The sequence below is a fragment of the Ambystoma mexicanum genome, chromosome 8, assembly GCF_040938575.1.
Source record: "Ambystoma mexicanum isolate Mex_15411 chromosome 8, UKY_AmexF1_1, whole genome shotgun sequence".
In the NCBI taxonomy this organism is placed as follows: domain Eukaryota; kingdom Metazoa; phylum Chordata; class Amphibia; order Caudata; family Ambystomatidae; genus Ambystoma; species Ambystoma mexicanum.
Window position 1 is genome coordinate 478465274 of NC_090929.1, and position 24392 is coordinate 478489665.

General features: G+C 45.6%; 1 protein-coding gene across 4 annotated transcripts in view; it reads right to left on the bottom strand.

The window, feature by feature from the left end:
* Positions 1–24392, bottom strand: part of DVL1 (dishevelled segment polarity protein 1) — a 940598-nt gene that overhangs the window by 105017 nt on the left and 811189 nt on the right. For all 4 annotated transcript variants that reach the window (XM_069610109.1, XM_069610108.1, XM_069610110.1 and 1 more), the window contains one exon: positions 22653–22785. In XM_069610109.1, coding sequence (XP_069466210.1) covers positions 22653–22785 — 133 coding nt within the window. The remainder of the gene's footprint in view (positions 1–22652; positions 22786–24392) is intronic.

Below are 24392 nucleotides of genomic sequence, written 5' to 3' on the forward strand. Positions count from 1 at the left end.
AGGGATTACGCCCAAGTAGTTTCTCGGTCGGTTGTCTGGCAACAGGCTGTACTGGTCCCTCAGTGCAAGCTACACTCACAGCGACAACCGCTTCGGGGCCTCTGCCGGGTCGAGCTTGGAGGATCCAACAGACCCCTAATGACCTCACAAGCGCTGCTTTCATGTCCCCTCTGATGTGTGGCAAAGTCTTAAATATTGTGCGAGGGAGGGATACCAAAGACCTTATTCCACTGACAGAAACTGCGCCACAATGCCGACAGGCCCAGAGAGCGACAAGAGAGGCACGCAACACACTGGTTCTCCGGCCCAGAGGCACTATAAAGAGCGCATGGGAGTATCTACTGCGAAGAAGCTCCTGTCGCAGGACGTGCATGATGCAGACCCAATTTAACAGAAGAAATATTCAGAAAGACAAAAAGAAGCCTAAAAAATGGTTTTGCGGCGCATAAGGTGCCCATTCCTGTCCAACAGTTAAAAGGGCTGATGGGTGATGCTGGTGGGGGCAGTCAGCGGGAGATGGGCATGGCCAGTGCTGGTAAACCCTTGCATGTTCACAAAGCTCTTAAAGAGAATGTTTGGTTTTGCGGTGCGTGGGACGGACTTCCGCAAGTATGGATGAAAGGGGAAATGACGTAAGACTTGACTGAAAAGTGAATGCATTGTTTTGCATTAAAATGGAAATCTGTTTATATTGGCAAGTTTACATTTTGAAGTTTTTCATTTTGAGGTTCAGAGGAGTAAAACGTCTTGAGATGGGTAGAGGGAAAAAAGAAATGTGAGTTACGTTAATTATGAGTGGTAGTAGATTAATACCCCATATTAGGTAGCCAAACAAGACAGTTCATATTTTTTAGGAAGTAAAATTCATCCTTTTTACACGAGAAAGGTATGGCTACTGATGCCTATGGATAAAGCATCACAAAACTTTCGAAATTATGTGAAACAACTTTAGTTAAGACAGAGTTAAAGTAAAACAGCTCAACACAACAAAAGCCTTGAAGTTCAGTGGAAATCCTGTAGTTGAAGTGATGTTAAGGTGGTGTTTTAACCAACAAAAACCCTACAATCTTGCAGATATTGGAAGCGGCTCACCTTAAATATGAGGCCCCTGTTGCGGAGCCCATAAACACACTGATGATAATGTCAAATATGACATCACTGAAAACTAGAGAACACTGATGACATCAGATATGATATCCAGGGGTTCCATTAATATCCTATGCATATAATCCTCTAAGGATTTATGTGAAGACCCAGCTTTCCACCTCAAATCTTACACATGGGACGATGGCAGGGGACATTGATTGTATGGGGAACATACTTGAATGGGGTAAATGTAGGCTATGGTTAATGACTGCATGCAGTATTTTCAATGTACCCCACGCAGTAATGTCCTGTGGGATCCCATCTCATGATTACCCGCTATATTAAAACGAGCACGTATTTAAAATACACAAGTAGGTACCATGACCACCGCACTCATAATGCAACCCTAATGCTCGGGGTGCCCAAACTGTAAATAGGGGTATCAGAAACACACACACACACTTTTAAAAGCTCTTTTATCACACTCACACACACACGCACACAATTGTAAATACTCCATTAGCACACACACCCACACACACACCTTCTAGAGCTCTCTTACACACACAAACACACACACTTTTCTGTTAGCACACATACACACACGTTTAAAAGTTGTTAGCACACACACACATACACACGTTTAAAAGCTCTGTTAGCACACACACACACGTTTAAAAACTGCCAACACACACACACACACACACACACAAGTTTTAAAGCTCTGTTAGCACACAGACATTGTTTTAATGCTCTATTAGAATCTATTTTCTTCTTTTGGTGAAAAAAGTTGTTTTTGTTTAGTGGTTTCTTACAATAGCACCATTTGGGCCTCTCCAACCCCTGCATGGCAAATAATTGCGAAACATGTTTAACGTGCACCTGCCACTCAGGAGTTGGGAGGCGGTAGGCAGCCACTCAGGAGGTGGGAGGCGATGGGCTGCCACTCAGGAGGTGGGAGGCGGTGGGCTGCCAGTGCCGCCCGGGCCGTGGGCTGCTTCACACGGAACAATAAGTAAATAACACATGATTTGATCTCAAAGCTTCTTCCCCTGAATCGTTCAACTGCATTTTTTAAAAACCAAGGCACCACACCCACCTTTTACGTGAAGTGATACAAAGCAACACCTTACTTAACGGCCAAGTGCCATTTGCCCCATTCCTTTCAATGTCCCACGAGATCCAATGTTAAAAGCGTAATTGATTTTTAAAAAACACCCTATTTTCTTTTCCTTGCATTTTAAGAGCAAAATCATGAAATACATGTTTCAGCCTTCATTTTCTAATTAGCTCTCAGAAACGTATTTATTTTCATGGAACTCGTCATACGGCAAGCATCCAGACATCATTTGTCGGGTTTACTCAAAGCAATATAGGCTGTTTTTTTTGCCAACTGGTCTGTGTATGCACCTCTTTGGGGGGAAGGCTCAGAGTATGCATACACACACATGCACCCCTGGGGTCCACTGGCAGAGTCCACTGCACCTCCACTGCAGATTGTGCAGCCCCAGTGAGCTTTGGGAAGTCCATGATGATTTTAATGTATGCCACTTATTTATAGATTATGTATTCTTTGTTGAACTGTCTTTTGTTCTCTTTTTTGTAATGAGTGCCATGCAGTTGGAATTCGGGTAATTGTGCTCTTCACAAATTTAATAAATCAAACCCAATCCTCGTGGAAGGTGCATGGTAGAACCCTATAGCTGGCTGGAATGCCAGGATCAAGTCCATTGCAGACAGGTTCTACACAGAGGTGGACTGGACTACAGGGAACTCTGGGGATTTCCTGGTAGTCCTCTGCATCACAGGCCTCTTTTGTATGGTTACCTATTTTATTTTTGAATGTTCTTATGGGAAAGGGGTTGGGCTTCGACACACTTTTTAATATGGGGCCACTTTGAAAGTCCAGGTCCACTTTTGGCTCATAGTCCACCCTTGGTTCGACAGGCAACCGTTGACAGAAGAAGGGCCAATGGAATAAAAGTGTGTGTTAATTAATTTAACAATAAATCACCGGTTTTAGGTTTGTGACCAGAAGGAGGGTATGGAGAGGGGTACAACTAGAGAAAGCTGAGAACGAACAGGGGGCAGTGTAAAAGTCATCCTTTAAGGGAACTCCAGAACTTTATGAAACCACTTTGCGGCGGTAGGTGGTTTGGAGTGTCTTCCAGCGAGAAGGGTCGATCACTAATGCTTTAGTATCTGGTGGTGTAGGTGTATTGCATGCACAGGTGCCCGGATTTCAGGTTCTCCATTGGTGGATAGGACTGGAAGACCTTGGAGTGATATCCTGGAGAAAAGCCATATAGCGCCTCGTGGACTAAGCACAAGGTTTTTAACTGAGCTTGTTCCCTTTGTCAGTGTTTCAGGCAGAAGGTAAGTCGGGTTTCATGATTTTGGGTACTCTATAGATTCCCGCTAACATTGTTGTTGGGGGCCCTGGGGTAGATGCTGTTCCAGTAGTTAAGTCTGGCTATCGCATAAGCGGTAAGGTAGAAACCTGAGGCGGCAGCGCTTCAAATTCTTGCAGCGTATAATTGCCGATAATTACGGGTAATGTGCTGTCGACCAAGTGGCCGCGCCCACCTTATGATTTATTGTAGAAGCACCTGGAACAGCAGGTTCAGAGGGGCCTTCTGCAAGTTACCGGATTAGCCCTCTTAGGGATGGAAGGAATGTCCGAGACATTTCTAGGACACTTCTGACGCTGGGGCACCTGCACTGGCTCCTGCTTTCATTTTTTCCATATAGCGCCATTTACTAGTGGTGCGAACACAGTGTACAGGCCACAGACACAAATCATAACTTTCTATGGTTTTCAAACTACACACGCTGCGCGCTGAATTGTCTCTAAGCGGCTTAAAATATGGAATGTTGACAAAAAAAGTTTCCTCCCAAGAGACGATCTACTGTCGTTTAAGTGAAGAGTGTCCAATGTCAAACACGACTGTGTTTCCTGCCTCCCTGCTGCATCTCAGGGAGGTGACGGAGCAAGCCGACGTGGAGATTTAAAAGAGCTTCGGGCACCACACGGTAGGAGTGACCAACCTGGTTAGCGTGCTGGACTGACTGTGTATCTAGCCTGTCACCAGAGGAGGAGGGTCCTGCCAGGATTTCTGGAGACTTCCTGACATGCCAACGCCTCTGAAAGGCGTGCAGGGCGGAGTCAAGGTCATTCATAAGATGATGTCCGTGCTAGCACTAGCAGTCTTCCCGCGGCGCCAACGTTGGAGAAAGGCATCATTTTCGGTGTTGCTAGGTCTAGAAAAGAACCGGGGCTATGCTAATGTCAGACTGTCGGGACTCAGGGCTAGCTAGACTTTGGGTTGTAGCCCCTGAGCTTCTATCTGGATATCCGTGGCTAAACAACCAAAAGACCAGGGGCTATAGCCCCCTCAGCCCCCTGCTCCCCCTAGCAACGCCTCTGCCTGGCTGGTCTGCTTCAGATTAGTCGCTTGTGGAGATGTTGTTTTTGTTTTTGGTTTGGCTGGCATAGAAGCGTTCAATCTTTTTCTCCCAATGTTTCTTGACATGGAGGCAAAGGATATCTGTACCCTCTTTTGAAGACCGCTGGTTTAGTTCACTGCATCCAATTCCAAGCCATGTTATGTTAATAGGTTCTATACCGACCTCCACTGCCATATGGAAGGTCTCCAGGCACTCAGGCGGATCCAGAAGAGAGAGGCTGGGTTTGGTTAATGGGGAAAGAGGTAATATCCATGATGGCGTTCCTGCAGTGTTGACATGTGCGGTCCGAAAAATACCCGTCTACTGCGGGTGGGTCTGTGTCTAGGTTTTTCGTGTTCAGGGCAGGAGATCCTTGTGTGCCTGTAGTGCAAGGATGCGTGTGTTGGCAGTGGGCTATATGAGTTGCATGGCGATGTGTAGAGTTTTGATGTTTGATGTCTTTTGTGAGACATGTTCAATTTCCACTTGTGAGTGACTTAGTTAGTATGCATATTGTGTGTTGTGTTGTAGAATTTGAGCGTGTTAATAAGGGGAGCAGTCAGTGGACACCTTGATGGGCATTCGGGCATGCATCTGGCGTGGCCATACCGCCTTGGCAGCAGCGGACCTCTTGTAAGTAAAAGATGAAGTTATGTTATGTTACTGGGATTCACACCGTGCACCAATGCTATTTGCATAGGCATCCGGTGGATCGGCAGGAGGGGGTTTAGGTAAGTAGGTAGGGAGGGAACATTCAAGATATGTTTGCTTTTGTGTTGATGCGTGCAGACCAAAGCACCAATCACCTCTGCATGCTGTTCTTTTTCCACCTGTTCTGTGTCAAGATCAAAGAGCCACTTGTGCCCAGACCGGAAGATTGTGTTCCTGTGTCGTTAGTATCTGTTTACTGGGACTGTGATATGTAAGGTGTTTGCAGAGGTGCAGCTTTCCATAGTTTGATGTCTGTTGGGCGGGGGAGGGGGTGTTGTTCAATTGCTGTGTCCTGTGTGTCTTAGCTGGTATGTGCACAGTGTCCTGGAGTGTTGTGTTTGAGAATGTTATTGCGGGACGTTTGTTGGGTAACTTGTAGCATACATCCACGTGGCCAAGTCGATGCCTCAGTAGGGATGGATACCCCTTTGGTGACTTCTCATTAGTGGTGCCCTCCCGGTAAATTACTTGTATGGAGATGTCCCGAGGCACCCTGGTGTGGGCTGGTATCTCTGGCAGTGGACAGTGTGCAACAACCGTTCCTGGGTGACAGTGGCAGAACATAGGGAGGAGTAGAAAGAAGTGCATAAATGAATGTGTTTACACCACTTCACGGTCCATATCCAGAGTAGTCATTTCCGAAAGCCACTCCTATATCTCCATTCGAGTGGAGCATGGTTACTCTTGCAATGCACCACAACGTGGACATTACTAGCTGAGAGATGTGATGCAGATCTAAATGGTGCACATGTATTAAATGTTACAAGTGTGCCATGCAGTGAGCGTACTTACTTTGTGCTTTCACCTGAGGGGACCATTATGACACAGATGATGATGGAGATGATTGGGAGGATGACAGTAATGGGGGTGGTAAGTGATCCTGTCCCAAATTTTGGGAAGAGTTGAATATTCCATAGGACACTGTTCCACCACCACCTGCTTTCATCAAGCCCCATCTCACCGCAAGCAGATGGTGCCAGCTCCCCAGCCACAGTGACCAAAGCACCACCACCATCAGCCCTGCTGAGAGTGTCACTGTGACCCAAACTGGGATCCAGCAGATGGGGGCTCTGGTGGTGGAAGACGGCATGCAGGATACCACCACCCATGTGGAGCCAACTTTTACCCTAGCAGGTAGGGCGCTAACTGCCCCTTTTCCAGATGACCATGGATCTGTCTCAACCCAGGAACAGACTCCCACTGTCTCCCTCCCATGCCCTCCACATACTACCCCTACCTCCATGGCTGACCGTGTCTCAGCAGAGATTATATAGAGTCTGGCAGCCATCAATTCAGACCAAGCCTGGGCAGAGGAGAATGGGAGCGAACCGGTGAACCATTGATCCTCACTGGGGCAGATTATGAGAGCAGACCAACAGTTGCTGGGAACTGAGTGACAGGAGTTAGAGGCAGGCACCATCCTGATATGCACATTGTTATTTCCCCTCGGTGAAAGGTACAGTGAGCTAAAACATGGTTGCAGACCATTCTGAGTGGGAACCAACCCAAAGAACAGGCATTTGGGCCATGTTCTGTTCTCAGTCAAAGGGCTTCCACATTTGTGAAAATATAGGAAAAAGCGCTGCTTACACATTTAAGCTCGTTTCATAGCAATATTTTCCAGATGTATTTAACATGGTACATCTGAAAGGTTGAGGAACTTAATTCAGATAAATAATTAATGTTCAAATGAAACTATTATGAGTGAGAAACTCATTCATCCCATCCGGGAACAAACTTTGTAAATAGAAAATCCAAATGGTTTGTCTCTGTTGTAGACAATTTTTATGATTACCCCATGGCGTAGTATGTTGATCATCTCCAGAACTTGATAGTAGAGCTGTGAAGTGCAGTGACTTTAGCAGTGCAAATGACGTGAAACAGGAGACTTGATGTTACCATTTCTAATATCACTTTTATGCACAGTTATGTAATCTTTTACCATTCTTGTTGCTGTACCCACATTACACAATGGCAATAGATCATGTACATGACAAACTCGCTTTGGTAAGTATGTTGCAGTTTGTCTTTTGGACTCCATGGGAATGGGGACTAACATTTACCAGCACCCAGCTTCACGGTCCACCGGGACTTGTCCCAGTGGCACCGGGAAGCTAGGTGCCAGAAAAATGTTACGAGTCAGGGGGCAACGCGCCGGAAGCACCGGCAGGGTTCCTGCCGGACTTGTAATGAGGCCCACTGTTTTTGAAACACTTGTGAATGTAGATGGTATATATTATGGAGCTGATTGGTTTACAATCTCAGCCTCAACTGAAACATTTAACAACGAGTTTCAACTGGTACCTGCTGAACCTGTTTATTTTTTTTATAAGTGTATCTTTTGGTGAGTTGATGCCTCCTCCAGCCAGGTATAGAACCTGACATACTTATAATAACTGGAATTGCCTCTACATTTCTGTCACCTGGTAGCCAATATTACTGTTGTGTAATTGGAAATGTGCACATTAAGACCTCCTTTAATTGTGGGCCAGTTACCAGCTGATTTGTCAGCCTGTAATTTCGATTTGCCAACTTGGATCGCAATTGCTAAGATTTCTAATGAACCGGGCGTGTCCTGTTTAGTAAACAATAGTAGTGTTGAGTTGAAGATTTGTCCAAAATCATGTTCCATTTGAATTCAAGTTGTTTGTCGCGCTACGTAGAGTTGGTTTGAGAATAATTCTTAGTCTACTTAATACTCTTAACTTTGTGGTATTTCCCGAAGTGGGTGCCATTCATAGAAAGATTGCTTTCTTTTGTGAACAAGATATTTAAATTGTTTCATTGATGTGGAGCACCTTTAAAAGTGCTTTGCATAGGTTATATGACAGCATCACATGTAATGCACCCAGGCTGTTCTCTATATACATCTTTTGAACATTTTACAGTGTCCATTTTTGATCATCACTTGCAGCATATATTGTAGTCATAATAAGAATGTTACCTTTTATATCACTGAGTAAAGCCAATGATCAAACCCTAGATTAACCATATACATTATTTCCGGCATCTGGTCATTGCATCGAATGCCATTGCATCCAATGCCATGCCATCAACATTTTCCATCGAATGCATATTTTTGGGGGGTAAAGGGTTAATTTTTGTTCCGATGCATTTTAAAGGGTAAAAAACATGGGGTTGGGAGAAAGAAAAAAATGCATTCAATGGAAGTTTTTTTAGATGGAAACGTTTTGTCGATGCAAGGAATTCGATGCAAAGACCATAAACCATTTTTTCCTATTACACTCTTTTGCAATACCTTTTGAGAATGGAGAAGGGGACGCATAGTTCCTTTAGTGTGTTTCTGGGTGCTTTGAATAAAGCCAGAGTTTTTTGGAACATAAATAATGAAACCGCTTTAGATATGATGCATAGGTTGGTTATGAAAGAAAGGAAATCGTGCATCACTAAATATGTAAGGAACAGGGGACTTGGCGGTCATTTCATTTTTCAGAACATACTTGCTGGCATTAGAGTGTTGTAACCTTTGCCCATGTCTACACATTCAGACGGTTTCAGGAGATTTGCGTGTGAGGATACAGTGGCTGAAAAGGTTCACTCTACTGGGAGCCTTCCTTCTCAATCCAGGGGTGATGCTTCATCTCCCCTCACTGAAGTGTGTAAAACAGGGCAGGCTGCCAGAGGAAGCCATGCGTCTATTAAATGCCTAAGTCCCCAATGCACAGACACCCTTAGAGGTGCATGGATCAAGAATAGGATAGAATTGCAGGAGAGGCCTTGGCTGGTGGCCGTGTAGAATAGTGTATAATGCAGTCAGCTTTATTTCAGGTCACACAATGAATAGCTGGGATTACAATGGACAAATAATACATCCTGTCAATATTAATTGGAGATTTGTTGGTGATTTTGAAAACCTGACTGGAGGATCGTGCTGTTCTTTTTATTTGCATTTATATATGTTGGTACTTAAATGAAAAAATAAAGATTTAAACCCTGCTTCCAATTTCACAATCCAAACCATCCCATCCCACTGCCGCAACAGAATTGCAGACAACCGTAAAGCAATCGCCACCAAATGCACGACGGCATGCTCGTCCTTTTTGCATAGACTTGCATAATAGCCTGGCATTTAAGGGGTTAATGTTCACCTGATCGGTTGAAAGGCATTTTATAGCCAATATATTATGAATAAACTAGGCGGTAACTGACAATTATGACCAGAGGTAAATACACGGGCCATTACAGAAAGTGAAAATAGTGCTAGGATATCGTTGACGGTAAAATTAACACGGGTGCTGGATTCATTACCCTATTACAGAGCAAAATACTGCGCCCCAATGAACAAAATCACTGAAAAAATAAGACCAACTCTAAGCTACTGTTAAAACAATGCGACATGCAAAGCAGCTTCTGCTATGTGAATCCTGAGCCATGTGTGACATGAGATCAGGACGTGATGGCGGCGTGGTTTGTGCTGCCTGGGCTTTATACTTGCCCTGGACATTTACATCTGTTGTGGCTCGCGGTATTAGTTATTTTTATTCACAGCAATATATATTTAGCTTCCTGAAAGCATGAAAATGTGCGTTCTTGCAACTGAGTGCTCATGGCTAGCACTGAGTAACATCAGTGATCCTTAATGCTAGTCATTATTCACTCTACTGATGGCAGCATATATGCCTGTTCAGGCAATATTATTGCACGGTGGCAAAAAAAAAGAGTTCAGTGCAGTCGCTGGAAGTATTTATCTTGCAATATGTACTTAAAAGGTCCCAGAAAACTGCTCCTGAAATTCCAGTAAGATTCCACAAATTGAATGTGTCTACCATTTCTGGGGGGAAGTTTCGTACTTTCATTTGTTTTGCTTGCAGTTGTGCTGCTGGAGTCTCCCCTGCAGGGCTGCATTTGCGAGGTTGCCATCACTTTATCATATCAGAATTCTATTCCCGCTGCGGAAAGCAGTGGCAGAGCTGATAAAAATGATGAAATAACCCCTAAAAAAAACCTGAATGGTGAGATAGTCAAGGGCTAAAAGAGGAGTCTTTCTCAACTCCCCGAAAACCTGCAGCCCAGAAAGAGAGAGAGCCGGAAGGATCGTCAAATTCTGGGCATAGTCCCTCGGAAGACTAAACAAACCTGTACTGTGGAAAGGACTCGTGGCTAGAACAGCATGCATGTATTCATTGTTTCCAATGTATATGGGTGTCTCCTATAGCATTTAATGCATCCCAGGGGATGACTGTTTAGAATAATCTATAAGCATGCTTCCATGCTGCCTGCTACACCAGTCAGGGCCGCAGACACTGAGACACTGCAAGGCCACGAGATGCAGAAGTGAAGCGGCAGAAGTCGTGCCAGCTGACAGAGCGGAAGGTTAAAGGACAACAGTGCAGGTCAGCCGAGCATTATAGCCTTCAAAAGACAAAGCCCTCAAGTCCTTGCCCTACAACCAGGGCTATAAACTAAATACAAAAAGTGGTGGGTGGAGGATCTAATGATAATGATGTGTTTTTTAAATAGGGCCTTAATCCAAAGCGCTTTACAGAGCACATATTTACATACAATTTCACCCAACCGAAATTGGTATTTACATTAATCATAGCCACTGACATTGCTCTGGGCAACCTGCCTCCATCGCAGAAGGGAAGTAGCTATAGTGAGTCTCCGTATGGAGTAGGCTCACGCGTCCTTTGCTCGCTGTGCTTAGGGAATCAAGCAGCATTTCACTCAGGAGCCCAACAAAGCCAAAACATGCTGGGAGTTGCTTGTCTTGCAGTGCAGATGGGTCTGGGCCTAGCAGTTCAGGATTGATTGCTTCCGTTGGGGGCAGGAACAAAACTGTTTGGCATATGGCTAGTCCCCATATGAAATGATGAAGCTAAACTAACGAAGTGTGAAATGGGAGCTGTTACCTGCAATGCAGGGGTTATGATCCATTCAAAGAGTCTCATCCATGCCTAGAACCATTGCACCGCAGAAAGTCAGAGGCGGCTTATCTTAAGAGGCATTTGCTAACACTAGGCTCCCACTGGTTTGGCTTCAAAGCACTATGGGCGTTCTGGAGATGTATTGCAGCAACAGTTCTGGGTTTCTGGTGGAATGTAGTCTAACAGTACATTAGATCCTACAGAGTACCTTGCATGATATATTACAGTAGCACTGGCAGAAATGAATAAGGCATTATTAACATTCGTGTTTATAAACGTGCTACACTATATGTGAGCCATGGTCAGCTAAGAAAGTTCTTAGTGATTAGATGTGTGAGGAGTTTGTCTGTTATGCAGTGGTCGAAGTGTATGAAAAGAAGCAGTGGAACTACGTTCCCTACTGGCCTGTCCCGACTTCCTACAAACCCCATCGCCACACCCCTACCACCCACAATACAAACCCGCAAACACATGTGCCTGCCATTTAAGGGAACGTTCAGCATAAGCGTCTTCCCACACTTTTTTTTTTAAACGAAACCATTCCGGAACGGTTTCTTTTCAAAATAAAAGTATAGGAACAGTAAAATGTAATAAAGAAAACCAGAGGAGAACCGCTGACAACTGCTCCCTCCCACTTCGACCGCTGCTATTAGGAAGGGCTGCAAGCACTGACTATTTGCTGAAACTATTGTCATGGGAAGTGAAGATACGAGAGAGATGAGACGTGAGGCGGGATACATAGCCAGTGGGTGTCCTTTGGTATTTACCACCCACTGAAGGCCTAGAGCCATGTCAGTCCCTGCAGCAATTCCCACCCGCTATCTGCCCGTCCCCGCCCTACAAGCATCCCCTTTGGATCTCTTTGAGTCTAGTGCTGTACTTTCTGGGCAGGTCCCGGGAGGGTAACTCAGGGGCAACGTGCTCGTCTTGGAAGCAAGACCACATGAAACAATGCAGGTTCGATCCCCGGGCCTGCGCTTAGAAACCTCTGGATATTAAGCATGTTATAAATAACCCGCTTAGAAACCTCTGGATATTAAGCGTGTTATAAACAACCTATCATATCATGACTTGCGTCTGGTGAAATAAAATTATTTAACCAAGTGTCATTCAGCAAATTAATTTATAAGGAGCGTCCGTTTCCCTGCGCTTGTACTAACATTCCTGTTAAAAAGAAGCATTGGCAAAGCAAAGAGTTTTGCCTTATGTGGCAAGCAATGTCTTAATATGACAATGTACTGTCAACGTTTGCCATCTTAAGGCCAGTTAGGGAATTATGGCAGTGCCTGACCGTTTTCGATCCTGTGCCTACACAAAAGCCAAATGTGTTTGCATTGCCAATGCTTGTCTCTCAGGTTTCCAACACAGCCTCCTATAGGAATTGTTTGGCAGACGAGAGTGTCTCAGAGCGAAGCGGGTTTTTATTTTGCATTTTTAAAGCGCTCACACAGCCCATAGGCATCGAGGCGCTGTTACAGGAATTGTTTGTTTTTTACATAATTGTTTTTTTGTCTTAGTTGCATATTTATAACACGCTTAAATACCCAGAGGTTTCTAAGCGCGGACCTGTGGTTCGAACCTGTGTACTTCGTGTTGTCTTGCTTCCAAGGCGAGCACGTTGCCGCTGAGCTACCCTCCCGGGACGAGTGGCTGCATATGCAAAGCAAATCACATTGCCCCCACCCACTGCCTCTGGAACATTCCATGGGTCTGTGACCTTTAAACATGGCTCGCAGGGCACCGAGAGCATCGAGCGAGTGGGCTAAAGGGCCCCATTTCATTTTAATGCGTAATAAAGACGTCTTTCATTTCCTTTTCAAAAGCCTGGTTTCTCAAAAATGCCTGAGTTAAAACTTCTTCAAACATGGATGATTTGGGTATAGAGCATTTACATTCCCACCCAATGGCGTGATCTCACAAAAATACAAGGCGCTTTGAGTTCTTCTATCGACGTCACCTCTTCAGTTTCTACTATTAAGCACTAGACAGGTTCAGGAAACACAAGGGCATGCTCTCCACAGAGGTCAATCAGGCTTCTCTTCCTGGGGGGTTAGACTGAAGTGCTCTCTATCTTACACCACACAATGACAGAGCCAGGATTGTTTCCTGGCTTGTCTCTCACACTCTCCAGTGAAATGAACTTACTGTCCCCGGAACTGTTCCCTCCAGCCCATCCACCCACGGTGATGAGAGGAACAGACATATGGCCCCACCGTTCCGTCCAATAGGGCCATCCTCCATACCTGTCAAGTCCTTTGCCCCTCTAAAAGATGAGAGCTCCTTGCAAGGTCTTGTTGTATCGCTGCCTTTGGCCGGGCCTTATGAAAGCACACCGTGTACCCAGAGAACCCGCTCTGCCCCCTGCTGCTCTGGCATAAGTCCTGCGCCCGACAGGCGAAGCAAAAGAGCTCCTCAGCAACGGCAGTAATGAGGTGTTTACTTGTGTTAAGTGTGATTCGTGCTGCACAGCTTTTTCATTTGGGCTCACCGGGGCATGCTGTGAACTCTGGGGCAAGTTATTAATATGTGTTTTCTGCTGGATCCGTTCGGCCTTAAAACTAGATTCTGCTGACGTAGAAAGAATTGTACTTGACAACTGACATGTTTTGAAAGGTCTCATTAAATCGAGAAAGACCTTTGCCCCTCAGAAAGAGACTAAAAGTGGCTGATTAGAACAGGAACATTATTAGCTTTTGTTTGTTTTTCAAGTAAAAGTTCAAAGACTGTGTGGAGGTCTAATCCACCGCCCTCTAAGTGGGTGTTTACCCGGGTCCTATTTTGCCTGCTTCGTCAACGAATCTTGCCCTGTCCCCTTTCTCACCTGCACAGCACTTACCTCACTTCCCGCTCAGGGACGTCATTTCACCAGAATGCCAGGGGTCGCGGAAGTAGCATCACACGACACTTGACCTCTGATGACAGCACAGGAAGTGATGTCATTTGACCTTACCCCAAAGTAACATCACAGGAACCGATGGAACACAACCTTTCACCCCTTGACAAAACAGGAAGTGGCATCACATAGCATTGTTTCTAAGTACACTACGAAAAATATAGTTACAATATCACTGTAAAGTGATATACATTTCATACAAGAATGGATCACCATATGTATCATTAATAAAAGCGCGTATAGGCCCATAATACCAAATTACTGTGAATGCCAGAAGACGCCCAAGGCCAAATGATAATGATGTGTTATTATATAGCACTTACACTTAAGCGCTTCATATAGAACAAATATACATACAATATCACCCAACCTGTATTGGTACCTATCAACCTCAGCAAGATGAAAAGCTGAGTTCACTTTGCCAGGAGTCCTACCTGCAACCTGCAGATCAAACATACATTGCAGCAGCAAGAGCTCAACCAACTGAGCTATCTTACCGGCTATAGCTATCAGATAACCAGCCACTTCAAGAGACGCATGCTGCTGGACACAGCCCAAGAGCCTAAATTAAAAAGAAAATGGGTTTTTGTACTTTTTTTTATGGGTAGCAAGGAAGGCCACAGGGGTAGCAAGGGAGGCCTCAGGGGTCGCAGGTGCGACCCCTAAATGACGTCCCTGTTCCCGCTCTCCACCACTGTCGCAGGTATTACCTACAGAATGGCCATTGAAATTGTGAAGGGACTTGCTGCAAGCTCCCTTCACAATGTCCAGTGGCCATTTTTGTTGGTAGTTTATTTTAAAGGGAGAACAGCGTGAGCCGCATGTGTGTGTGTTAGTGTATGCGTTGTATGCATGAAGCCTATTTCCTTTAGAAACAAAACAGTGTTAAGGCTCTATGGGAGGGAGGGTTAGCTCGCTGATAGTGGCTCTAAGCCCTCAAAAAGGCCCTCACTATGCCTGGACTTGTCAGCTCGGGCTAGCGGGCCATTTGCACCCAGTAAAGCCCCCCAAAGCGGCCATTAACGCTGTAATAGAACATCTGAAAACTAGAAACTCCACTGCAGACTATCGAGTCGTAAAGACATACTATTAACTGGTGGAAGCCTTATGTCACAACAATCGAATGTGTTTCCTCTATCTCGGCCTATATAAGTTAGAAACTATTGTGCACTCTTGTTGGAGTGTGCTAATGTTTTCGACAAGTAATATGATTATTCGCCATTCTCTCACCTCTTGATAAAACGAGGAGTACACATAGATATAGTGCCTGGTGGTGAACTATAACGCTATAAGAGCTCTTCATTCTTACAGTCATTAGATCAACATACGTTTTTCAGGAAAAAAAAGCTTTTCATTCAAAGACTGTTTTTGTGCGATTCCTAATTTGTAAGAGAAACGGGAACTGTGATAAGTGTAGGAAAAGGGTGAGATCAACCATTCTTGAAATGTTAAATCTCTCTGATATATGCAGAGGCGAGTGATAACCTATGTTAGCCCTGCTGAGCTGGATGGTGGCCAGAGCAGTAACTCCTTCTGAGTTCCAATCCTTCTACATGATATTGACAGGCTTTGCAAGAAGGTTGGAGGGATATAAGGAGAATCCTGTCGATAATCCGTCAAGCTGGCACATTACTGTATCCAACTCCCACAGACTAATTCAGGAACCAGCGCAGAGACAATCAGGAGTGGACTGGGAACCAATAGAGGCCCTGGAAATAATGTTCAAAGTGTCCCCATAGTACACATTCTCAGCCAGCCCAACCCTTTTCCTATGCGAAAATTTGGAAATAAACAAGGATATCACACACAAGAGACCCAGGGAGCAGTGGCCGAGCGGGAAATCTCCAGCGTTCCCTATAGGCCAGTCCCCCTCTGGAAGTGTATTTCTGCATTCCCTCCATATGAGCATTTCTCAGCAGAGTATCATTCCCTTGCTGTTTTAGGAAAGGGTCACTTGGGTGCCAGCATACGGCTCACAGTTGGGCCAATTTGGTGTCACCACATGGCCCTTTGCTACTGGCGCCCAAAGCAGCCATCTACAATGCAGCAGCAATCCTATCCGTTGATTGGCACAGGCAAATTTAAAAAGAAAAATATAAATTATGACTAAACACCGCCTCGAAATTAACTGCTTTGGAAGGGATTATCTGCTGTGTCTGCAATTTTCAAACAAAGCCTCACAGCTGAACAACTAATGCTGTCCATTTATATAGCACAAGTCTTATACAGCACACGCCACACATTATTTGCCTCTTGGCACACAAATAATAGCTGCAATTTCAAAACCCTACGGAATTTCTGTTAAGTATGAAAGGCTCAGTCAGGTGGGATGCCAGGCTTGCAACTTCTCTTGATTTAGAGGGCACAAATACAGGCAACATAGGTTTGAATCCCGGTTCCGTGCTTAGAAACTGAACTCAAGTACGGTATTAGGTGCGTAATTAAAAAATAAATAAATAAATAAATAAATACATGTTTCCTCAGTAGCAGTTTCTCATCATTCATTCCAAGCATTGTCATAATTCCAATCCAAAACATGTTTAAACAAATACTACAGATGTAGTGAGTGAAACAACAGCCTAAACTCAGCTCCCACGTGTTTCACGCCATCTTCCACTTTATTAAAGCTCTGACTTTCTTGAGGTTTGCCAGTTAGCAAAAGTACCTGGAAGTATTTTCTAAAATATATATAAATACAGGATAATGACGGATAACCGGAGGCCATGATCGGAAAATGAACGCATGGAATGCCAGCCACGGAGATAATTTGCCCTAATGCAAAAACCGTCGTTCAGTGCATTTTGCATAAGGCCAATGTATTTCCTGGTGCTAGTACGTTGCCCTCGTGTAAAAATGCATTGCAAGAATATTAGCCTGATTTTCAGAGTAGTTTCACGTTTGTAAATCGGGCACAATGTGTCTTTCCACTGAGGCCGTTTTTTGCACTACTAGTAATTTCAGCCGTGCCAAGTTTCTTAGATATTATGTAGATACCAAGTAGGCACTTGACATGCGCAGTATGGGATCGGGCAATGCTATTGTCTCCATTGCCCTGTGAAGATCTGCCACATGTAGACCTGGATGCAACCACTCTACCAGTTGTTTACTCAGGAATTTGCACTTCGGAGTAATTTTTTCCACCACAATGTTTTATGAGGCAGAGTTTAACAAAATGAACATGATTTGTTCGTTTCCACCCAAATCAGACCACACAATTCATGTTCAACAAATTAGCTTTTAACGCAACGAGGTACCTATTAGCTGGAGGCATTCTGAATAGTATCCTATCTCCTTTCTGAGGGACTGGTACTATACAAATCTAAAAACAATAATTCTGCCCTATGCACTGTTGGCCCCACTATGATCTTTTTTACCATGAGGCAATAAACCATTTAGGACAGTGAATGTGCCTTCGCGTAGTGTAGACATCAAGCAAAACTACTGCTGGAGGATTGCGCTGAAGAGAGGGAGGGCAAAGAAGGGCGGGTAGAAGTATTTGGTGTAGGTTATATGAGTGGATGTCAGGGTGCTATATCGGCAGATAAACCTTAATAAAGGTAAGGGGTGGCTTCCAAAAAAACAGAAAGGGGACGATAGAGGGTGGTGGGAGAGTAGTGTCATGAGGAGGGATGCCAAGGTAGAGTTCGGGATCTCCCTCAAGATGGTGGGTGGGAGAGTGCTGTCATAAGCAGGAATATCACGGTAGAGCTGGGGATCTCCCTCGAGAGGGTGGGTGCGAGAGTACTGTCATAAACAGGGATACGAGGTAGAGATCGGGATCTCCCTCAAGATGGTGGGTGGGAGAGTACTGTCATAAGCAGGAATGTCACGGTAGAGCTGGGGATCTCCCTCGAGAGGGTGGGTGCGAGAGTACTGTCATAAACAGGGATACCAGGTAGAGTTCGGGATCTCCCTCAAGATGGTGGGTGGGAGAGTACTGTCATAAGCAGGAATATCTCGGTAGAGCTGGGGATCTCCCTCGAGAGGGTGGGTGCGAGAGTACTGTCATAAACAGGGATACCAGGTACAGTTCGGGATCTCCCTCAAGATGGCGGGTGGGAGAGTACTGTCATAAGCAGGAATATCACGGTAGAGCTGGGGATCTCCCTCAAGATGGTGGGTGGGAGAGTACTGTCATAAGCAGGAATATCACGGTAGAACTGGGGATCTCCCTCGAGAGGGTGGGTGCGAGAGTACTGTCATAAACAGGGATACCAGGTAGAGTTCGGGATCTCCCTCAAGATGGTGGGTGGGAGAGTACTGTCATAAGCAGGAATATCTCGGTAGAGCTGGGGATCTCCCTCGAGAGGGTGGGTGCGAGAGTACTGTCATAAACAGGGATACCAGGTACAGTTCGGGATCTCCCTCAAGATGGTGGGTGGGAGAGTACTGTCATAAGCAGGAATATCACGGTAGAGCTGGGGATCTCCCTCAAGATGGTGGGTGGGAGAGTACTGTCATAAGCAGGAATATCACGGTAGAGCTGGGGATCTCCCTCGAGAGGGTGGGTGCGAGAGTACTGTCATAAACAGGGATACCAGGTAGAGTTCCGGATCTCCCTCAAGATGGTGGGTGGGAGAGTACTGTCATGTGCAGGAATATCAGGGTAGAGCTGGGGATCTCCCTCGAGAGGGTGGGTGCGAGAGTACTGTCATAAACAGGGATACCAGGTAGAGTTCGGGATCTCCATCAAGATGGTGGGTGGGAGAGTACTGTCATAAGCAGGAATATCACGGTAGAGCTGGGGATCTCCCTCAAGATGGTGGGTGGGAGAGTACTGTCATAAGCAGGAATATCACGGTAGAGCTGGGGATCTCCCTCGAGAGGGTGGGTGCGAGAGTACTGTCATAAACAGGGATACCAGGTAGAGTTCCGGATCTCCCTCAAGATGGTGGGTGGGAGAGTACTGTCATGTGCAGGAATATCAGGGTAGAGCTGGGGATCTCCCTCGAGAGGGTGGGTGCGAGAGTACTGTCATAAACAGGGATACCAGGTAGAGTTCGGGATCTCCATCAAGATGGTGGGTGGGAGAGTACTGTCATAAGCAGGGATACCAGGTAGAGTTCGGGATCTCCATCAAGATGGTGGGTGGGAGAGTACTGTCATGTGCAGGGATGTGAAGGTAGAGCTGGGGATCTCCCCTGAGAGGGTGGGAGGGAGAGTACTCTCATGTGCAGGGATTTGACGGTTGAGTTGGGGATCTCCCCCGAGAGGGTGGGTGGGAGAGTACTGTCATGTGCAGGAATATCAAGGTAGAGCTGGGTATCTCCCCCAAGAGGGTGGATGGGAGAGGACTGTCATAAGCAGGGATGTCAAGGTAGAGCTGGGGATCTCCCCCAGAGGGTGGGTGGGAGAGTACTGTCATAAGCAGGGATATCACGGTTGAGTTCGGGCTCTCCCTCCAGGAGGTGGGAAGGAGAGTACTGTCATAAGCAGGGATGTCACGGAAGAGTTGGGGCTCTCCCTCGCACATAAAAAAGTTGAACATCTCAACTTTCTTTTTCCGATTGCATCTTCCTGTGTATTTTGTCGCTCCCGTGTATAGGTGCTTTTCGGGACCCTTGATTCCTGTTCCCACTTCATTTTGTTAAACTGGCACATCATAGTAACAATGCGATTTTAAGTGAAAAAGGGAATACGTGTATTAAATGCACGTTGCGTATTACTTGATCCCCATCATCACATATGCGGAGACCCCCTTTAGAACACACCGTGCAGTCCCACATGAATACCTGCTGGCTAGAAAGGGTCCGGCACAGTCTTCAATCCCGGGGTGCAGAGTACCTGGCAGTGGCAACCGAAAACATGCACAAATATATAATGACATATCTGTTCAGATTGTTCTCATCTAATGTGCCTTCTATTTCCAATCTTCAAAGATGGGACGCGAAGTGTCTGACCTGAGCAACCTCATGATGAGCGGCTTCAAAATGTTCGTATGTCCGTGGAGTGCACTTGTGCTGCACTTGAATAAGGCGCTCCAGAAGTGGGAGCTGAAGCCAGCTGCCCTAGACCTTGAGATGAAATATCACATCAACTGTTCTTGAATTTTAATAATTAGTTAGGGAGGTCATCTAAGCTATCTTATGAAGCAACCTGAGAGAACAGGGCGGGGCACGAATGTTTCCCAGACACTTACAAGCATAATACTTCGGTGCCCATGTCCCTTCTATCCATGATAGTCCCTCCAGCCTTCTAAATGTGCAGTGGTGATGCCCCTCGTTACAATACCTATGCTGGACAGGTTGTAGACCCATCTCTCAGGTTCCTTGGACTGCAAAGGTAATGGCGTTGGCCGCCACACACCAGCCCCAGTGATTTATAGAGGCGCAGGGCCTGCTGCACCCCTTCCAGGCAGGGCCCCAAGAGCTTTGGCGGATGATTGATGATGCCAGAAGGATGGCAGAGATTGAAGGACCCCGAGCTCTGATTTTGTTAGAAGCGTCAGCAGCGTACAGTACCATCAATCAGGGCCTCTTTTTGGTTCCTGTGCACCATTTAGGGGTTCAGGGTAGACCAGCCCAAAATCTCCCCTCTCTGATGGCACCAGGCACCTTATGAATTGTCACTGAAAACATGTGCCCTGTCTAGTTACTTTGGGCTATGCATTGGCCTCTGTTTTGCTTAACCTATATATGCAGCCATGTCTATATGGCCTTGATTTGTGTGGTCATCTTGAGGACTGATTTCTTTTTTCTAACAAAGTGCTTGATTTTTCCTTTCTTCTTTTTTTGTTGTTAAATGCTGTACCGCTTCCACATCATGTTCTTCACTCCTTCTCTTTCTTGTTCCTCTTATTATATGCTCTTTAATTAACGCTATTAATTCATGGGCATTAAAACCACTTGCACACAAGGAGTTGTCATGGAGCATTTTTCAGAATAGTTTTGTCCTTCTGACTGAAGATGTATTTTGACTTGTATGCCAATGATACCAAGATCCTCCTCCGGCTTGAGGGTGATTTAGGCGAGGCAGCAGCATCATAGTTTGGCAGGTGAGTGGTGGCACAGCAGACGCCTGCCCATGGATGGAATCCCACGGTCTCAAATGTAATCCCTCAACGATGGAGAGTTTTCTCTGCAGCAACAGTATTGACAGGTGGGTCCATGTGTGTGGCTGGCAAACACCTTGTGAGAGTGGGGATTTCTTATAGACTCTCACCTAACGATATCAAGTCAACTCAGTGCCCTTGAGAAGAAAGTGTGTTTTGGGAACACGGATTCAGTGAGCATCAGTGGCAGGGGAGTTGCTAGGTCTGGAAAAGACCCGGGGCTAAGATGATGTCGGAACTGTTGGGACTCGGGGCTAGCTAGTCTTTTGGCTGTAGCTCCTGAGATTCTATACGGGGCTACAACCAAAAGATCAGGGGCTATAGCCCCGTTAGCCCCCCCTAGCAACGCCCCTGATCAGTGGTCAGAAACTGACATGCGTCTGTCCTTCCGACTAAGTAAACAGACAGGCAGAGGGGGAATATACTAGTGGCCTGTGCCTTCACTGTATAGTGACCCCATGCACGGCCGAGTGGGGCTGTCATTTAAGTGTCTGTGAGGTCTCAATAAGCAGTCACTGGGACGACTGCGGTCAATTGACTTCAAATCGTGGACCCGGAATTCACACCCCACCATAATATCCTTACCTCACGTAGCATGCCTTAGCCTCATGTTGTGTTATGTATCCCAGGCATAAGACAATACAGCAGAGGATTTCATTACTTATGCCCTGATGACTAGTGGTATAAGGGGGAGGTAAGGGATGCTGTGCCATCGTGATAAGTGTGTGCTTTGGGAACACTGACTCACTGGGGATCAGTGATCAGGAACTGGAATGCATTTGTCCTTCAGACTAAGAAAAATGAGAGGCAGAAGGGTACTATACTAAACTGTGTGTCTTTTTAGGTGTGTCTCAGAAATGTTGTGGAATATTTGCACGCAACAAATGTAGCATTTTGTGTTGTGTGCGCCACATTGCTATGAGTCGGACAGTTTGCTGGCCTATGCTTGGAAAATGTGTGCTTATGGATGGATGGGCTATAGATTGAGGGTAACTGTGGTCTATGTTAATGTTAAAGGATATTTGTACCGCACACTATCACTACCGGAGTGGGCCCCTGGCGGATCTGAAAACAAAGGGGGAAGGTTAGGTTAGGCGTGTTAGTAGGACACAGTTTGGAGAAGAGCAAGAGAGCTGTGAAGTACTAATGGCAGCTTCAGTTTGGTTAACACCGTTCGCCGAGCATATTGGTGTGTTATTCGGTTCTGAGTCTGTCGTGTGTTGTTGGTTGGGGGTCTGTGTGGTGTGGTTGTGGTTGCGGTGTGGTGAAGTGCGTGCGGTTTGCTGCGGCTTTAAGAGGTGTGGTTGTGTTTGGTTGTTAGAGTGAGAGGTGTTTGAGGAAAATGGGGAAAGCAGGATTATAAAGACCATTGCACAGGTCCTGGAAGATCTTGCTCAAGCCCTGAAGATGGTATCCCAAGAAGCGGGTGCACCTCTGCTTTTTAAGACGAGCTACAGACCACATCCACACCTGGTCCAGCAAACGCTCAGGCCATTGCCTTGTCTGGAGCAGCAAGCACCACAGTGCTGTATCCTGAGGTTCGGCAAGTCGCCTTGGTCATCAGAGAGCCACTGACCTGCTGGTGTTGTCATCATCGGAATCGATGAAGCTGCTGGAGTCCAGCTCGCTGCTCATCACCGTGGAGGCGCTGTCGTACCCCGCCGGATCCCAATGCCGCTCCAATTTAGGGTGGCCATTGATTCGAGGGACTGTGTGAATAAAAGAAAGAAAAATATGGATTATGAAAAGAAGACTTGCGATGTGAGGAAAGGTAGAAATGCTCTCATCATTTTTAAACACACACAATAATGTTTAAACATATATAGATACTAGCTGTACCTAGAGTACCATACATGATCTAGCTCGCTCTCTCTCTCTCTCTCTCTCTCTCTCTCTCTCTCTTTCCCTCTCTATCTCTCCCTTTGGGACGAGAGTCGGGCTGTCAAGTGTGGACTATCTCTGTTAGTCAAGGGTGGACCGGAAACCAAGAGGCACTGGAAATACTTGTAAGCAAGCCGAACCCATTTCCTATAGGAACATTTGGAAATTCCACACAAAGGTGCAGAGGCCTACCGGGAAATCTCCAGAGTTCCCTATAGGCAAGTTCACGCTGCTGGTCGTGCTACAACAAAGAGGGGTAACCTGATGCTTGGGTGTGTGTGACAGAGGCAAAAATGCTTCTTTCAAACAGTTTTCTACAGCATATTTGAAATCAACTATTCGAGAAACTCATTGGGCCAGGTGCTCATGAAATAGCACAAATGAAAGGAGCACAGAGAATGCGCTCGTTTCTTTTGCGCTATTTTCAGAAATTCTCAGGTTACCTTATTCCTGAAGGTGACCTGAGTATTTCAGGAGGGGCTTGACAGTGGTGCAAAGATGGGTTCCATGTTCCATGTGTTAATATTCCAGTAAAAATATCGCCATACAAATAAATCGCCATATCTATGCGGTGATATAAGGCATGGATCCTGCGGGGGACACCCCCGCAGCCTCTGCATTATTTTTAAAGGAGCAGGGGACACCCCCGCAACCCCTGCTCCCAAAAACCTCAAAAAATATTCCCCCCCCCAAAAATATCGCATATGGCCGTTCCAGACGACCATATATACGGCAATATTTTTGGTGGGCATGATATGTAGTGATACCGCAAAGATGTGCTGCCCTGCCTACCGACTGTAATGTATGACAGGCTCCCAGCAACCATGGGTGCATTTCACAGAGACGGGCACATGAAGGGCGAGAGCCTGTGCCCCTTACACAAATACTTACAGGATTTACTTACAATGGTTCCTCTAGTCACCCTACTTGCGCTGACACTTACACTATGTTAATGGTACTCAGGCACCAAAATGCATTCTTCCTAAATAAGGCAGCATAGGGTTCATATGGCCCCAACCTGTAAGAGCACTTGTTAAAATATACCATAACGCATTGATATCTGCACCATTTCATTACTGCCGCAGGCTGATGTTTATAAATATAGCATTCTTCAAGAAAACCATAAACAGACTCCCTACCGAGGGAGAACAGTTTGACCCCATCGCTACCACGCCAATTGCTGGTAAACGTTCCTATTAAACAAGAACAAATATTTTTCAAGTTCAATTCAAAAAAGTCCAATAGCATTGACTTTTTGAGTGACTATTATGGAAGTTTAGGTTTGTACGTACATTGTGGTGTGCTAGATTAAAAATTGCCATTAGTGATGATTTTTTTCCTTTTTTTCTTTTTGTGTGTATTCTTTATGTTTCTGGTGTCTGGTATCAGGATTATGATTAATTAATGTATTAGTCAAAAGGATTGATATAGCCTG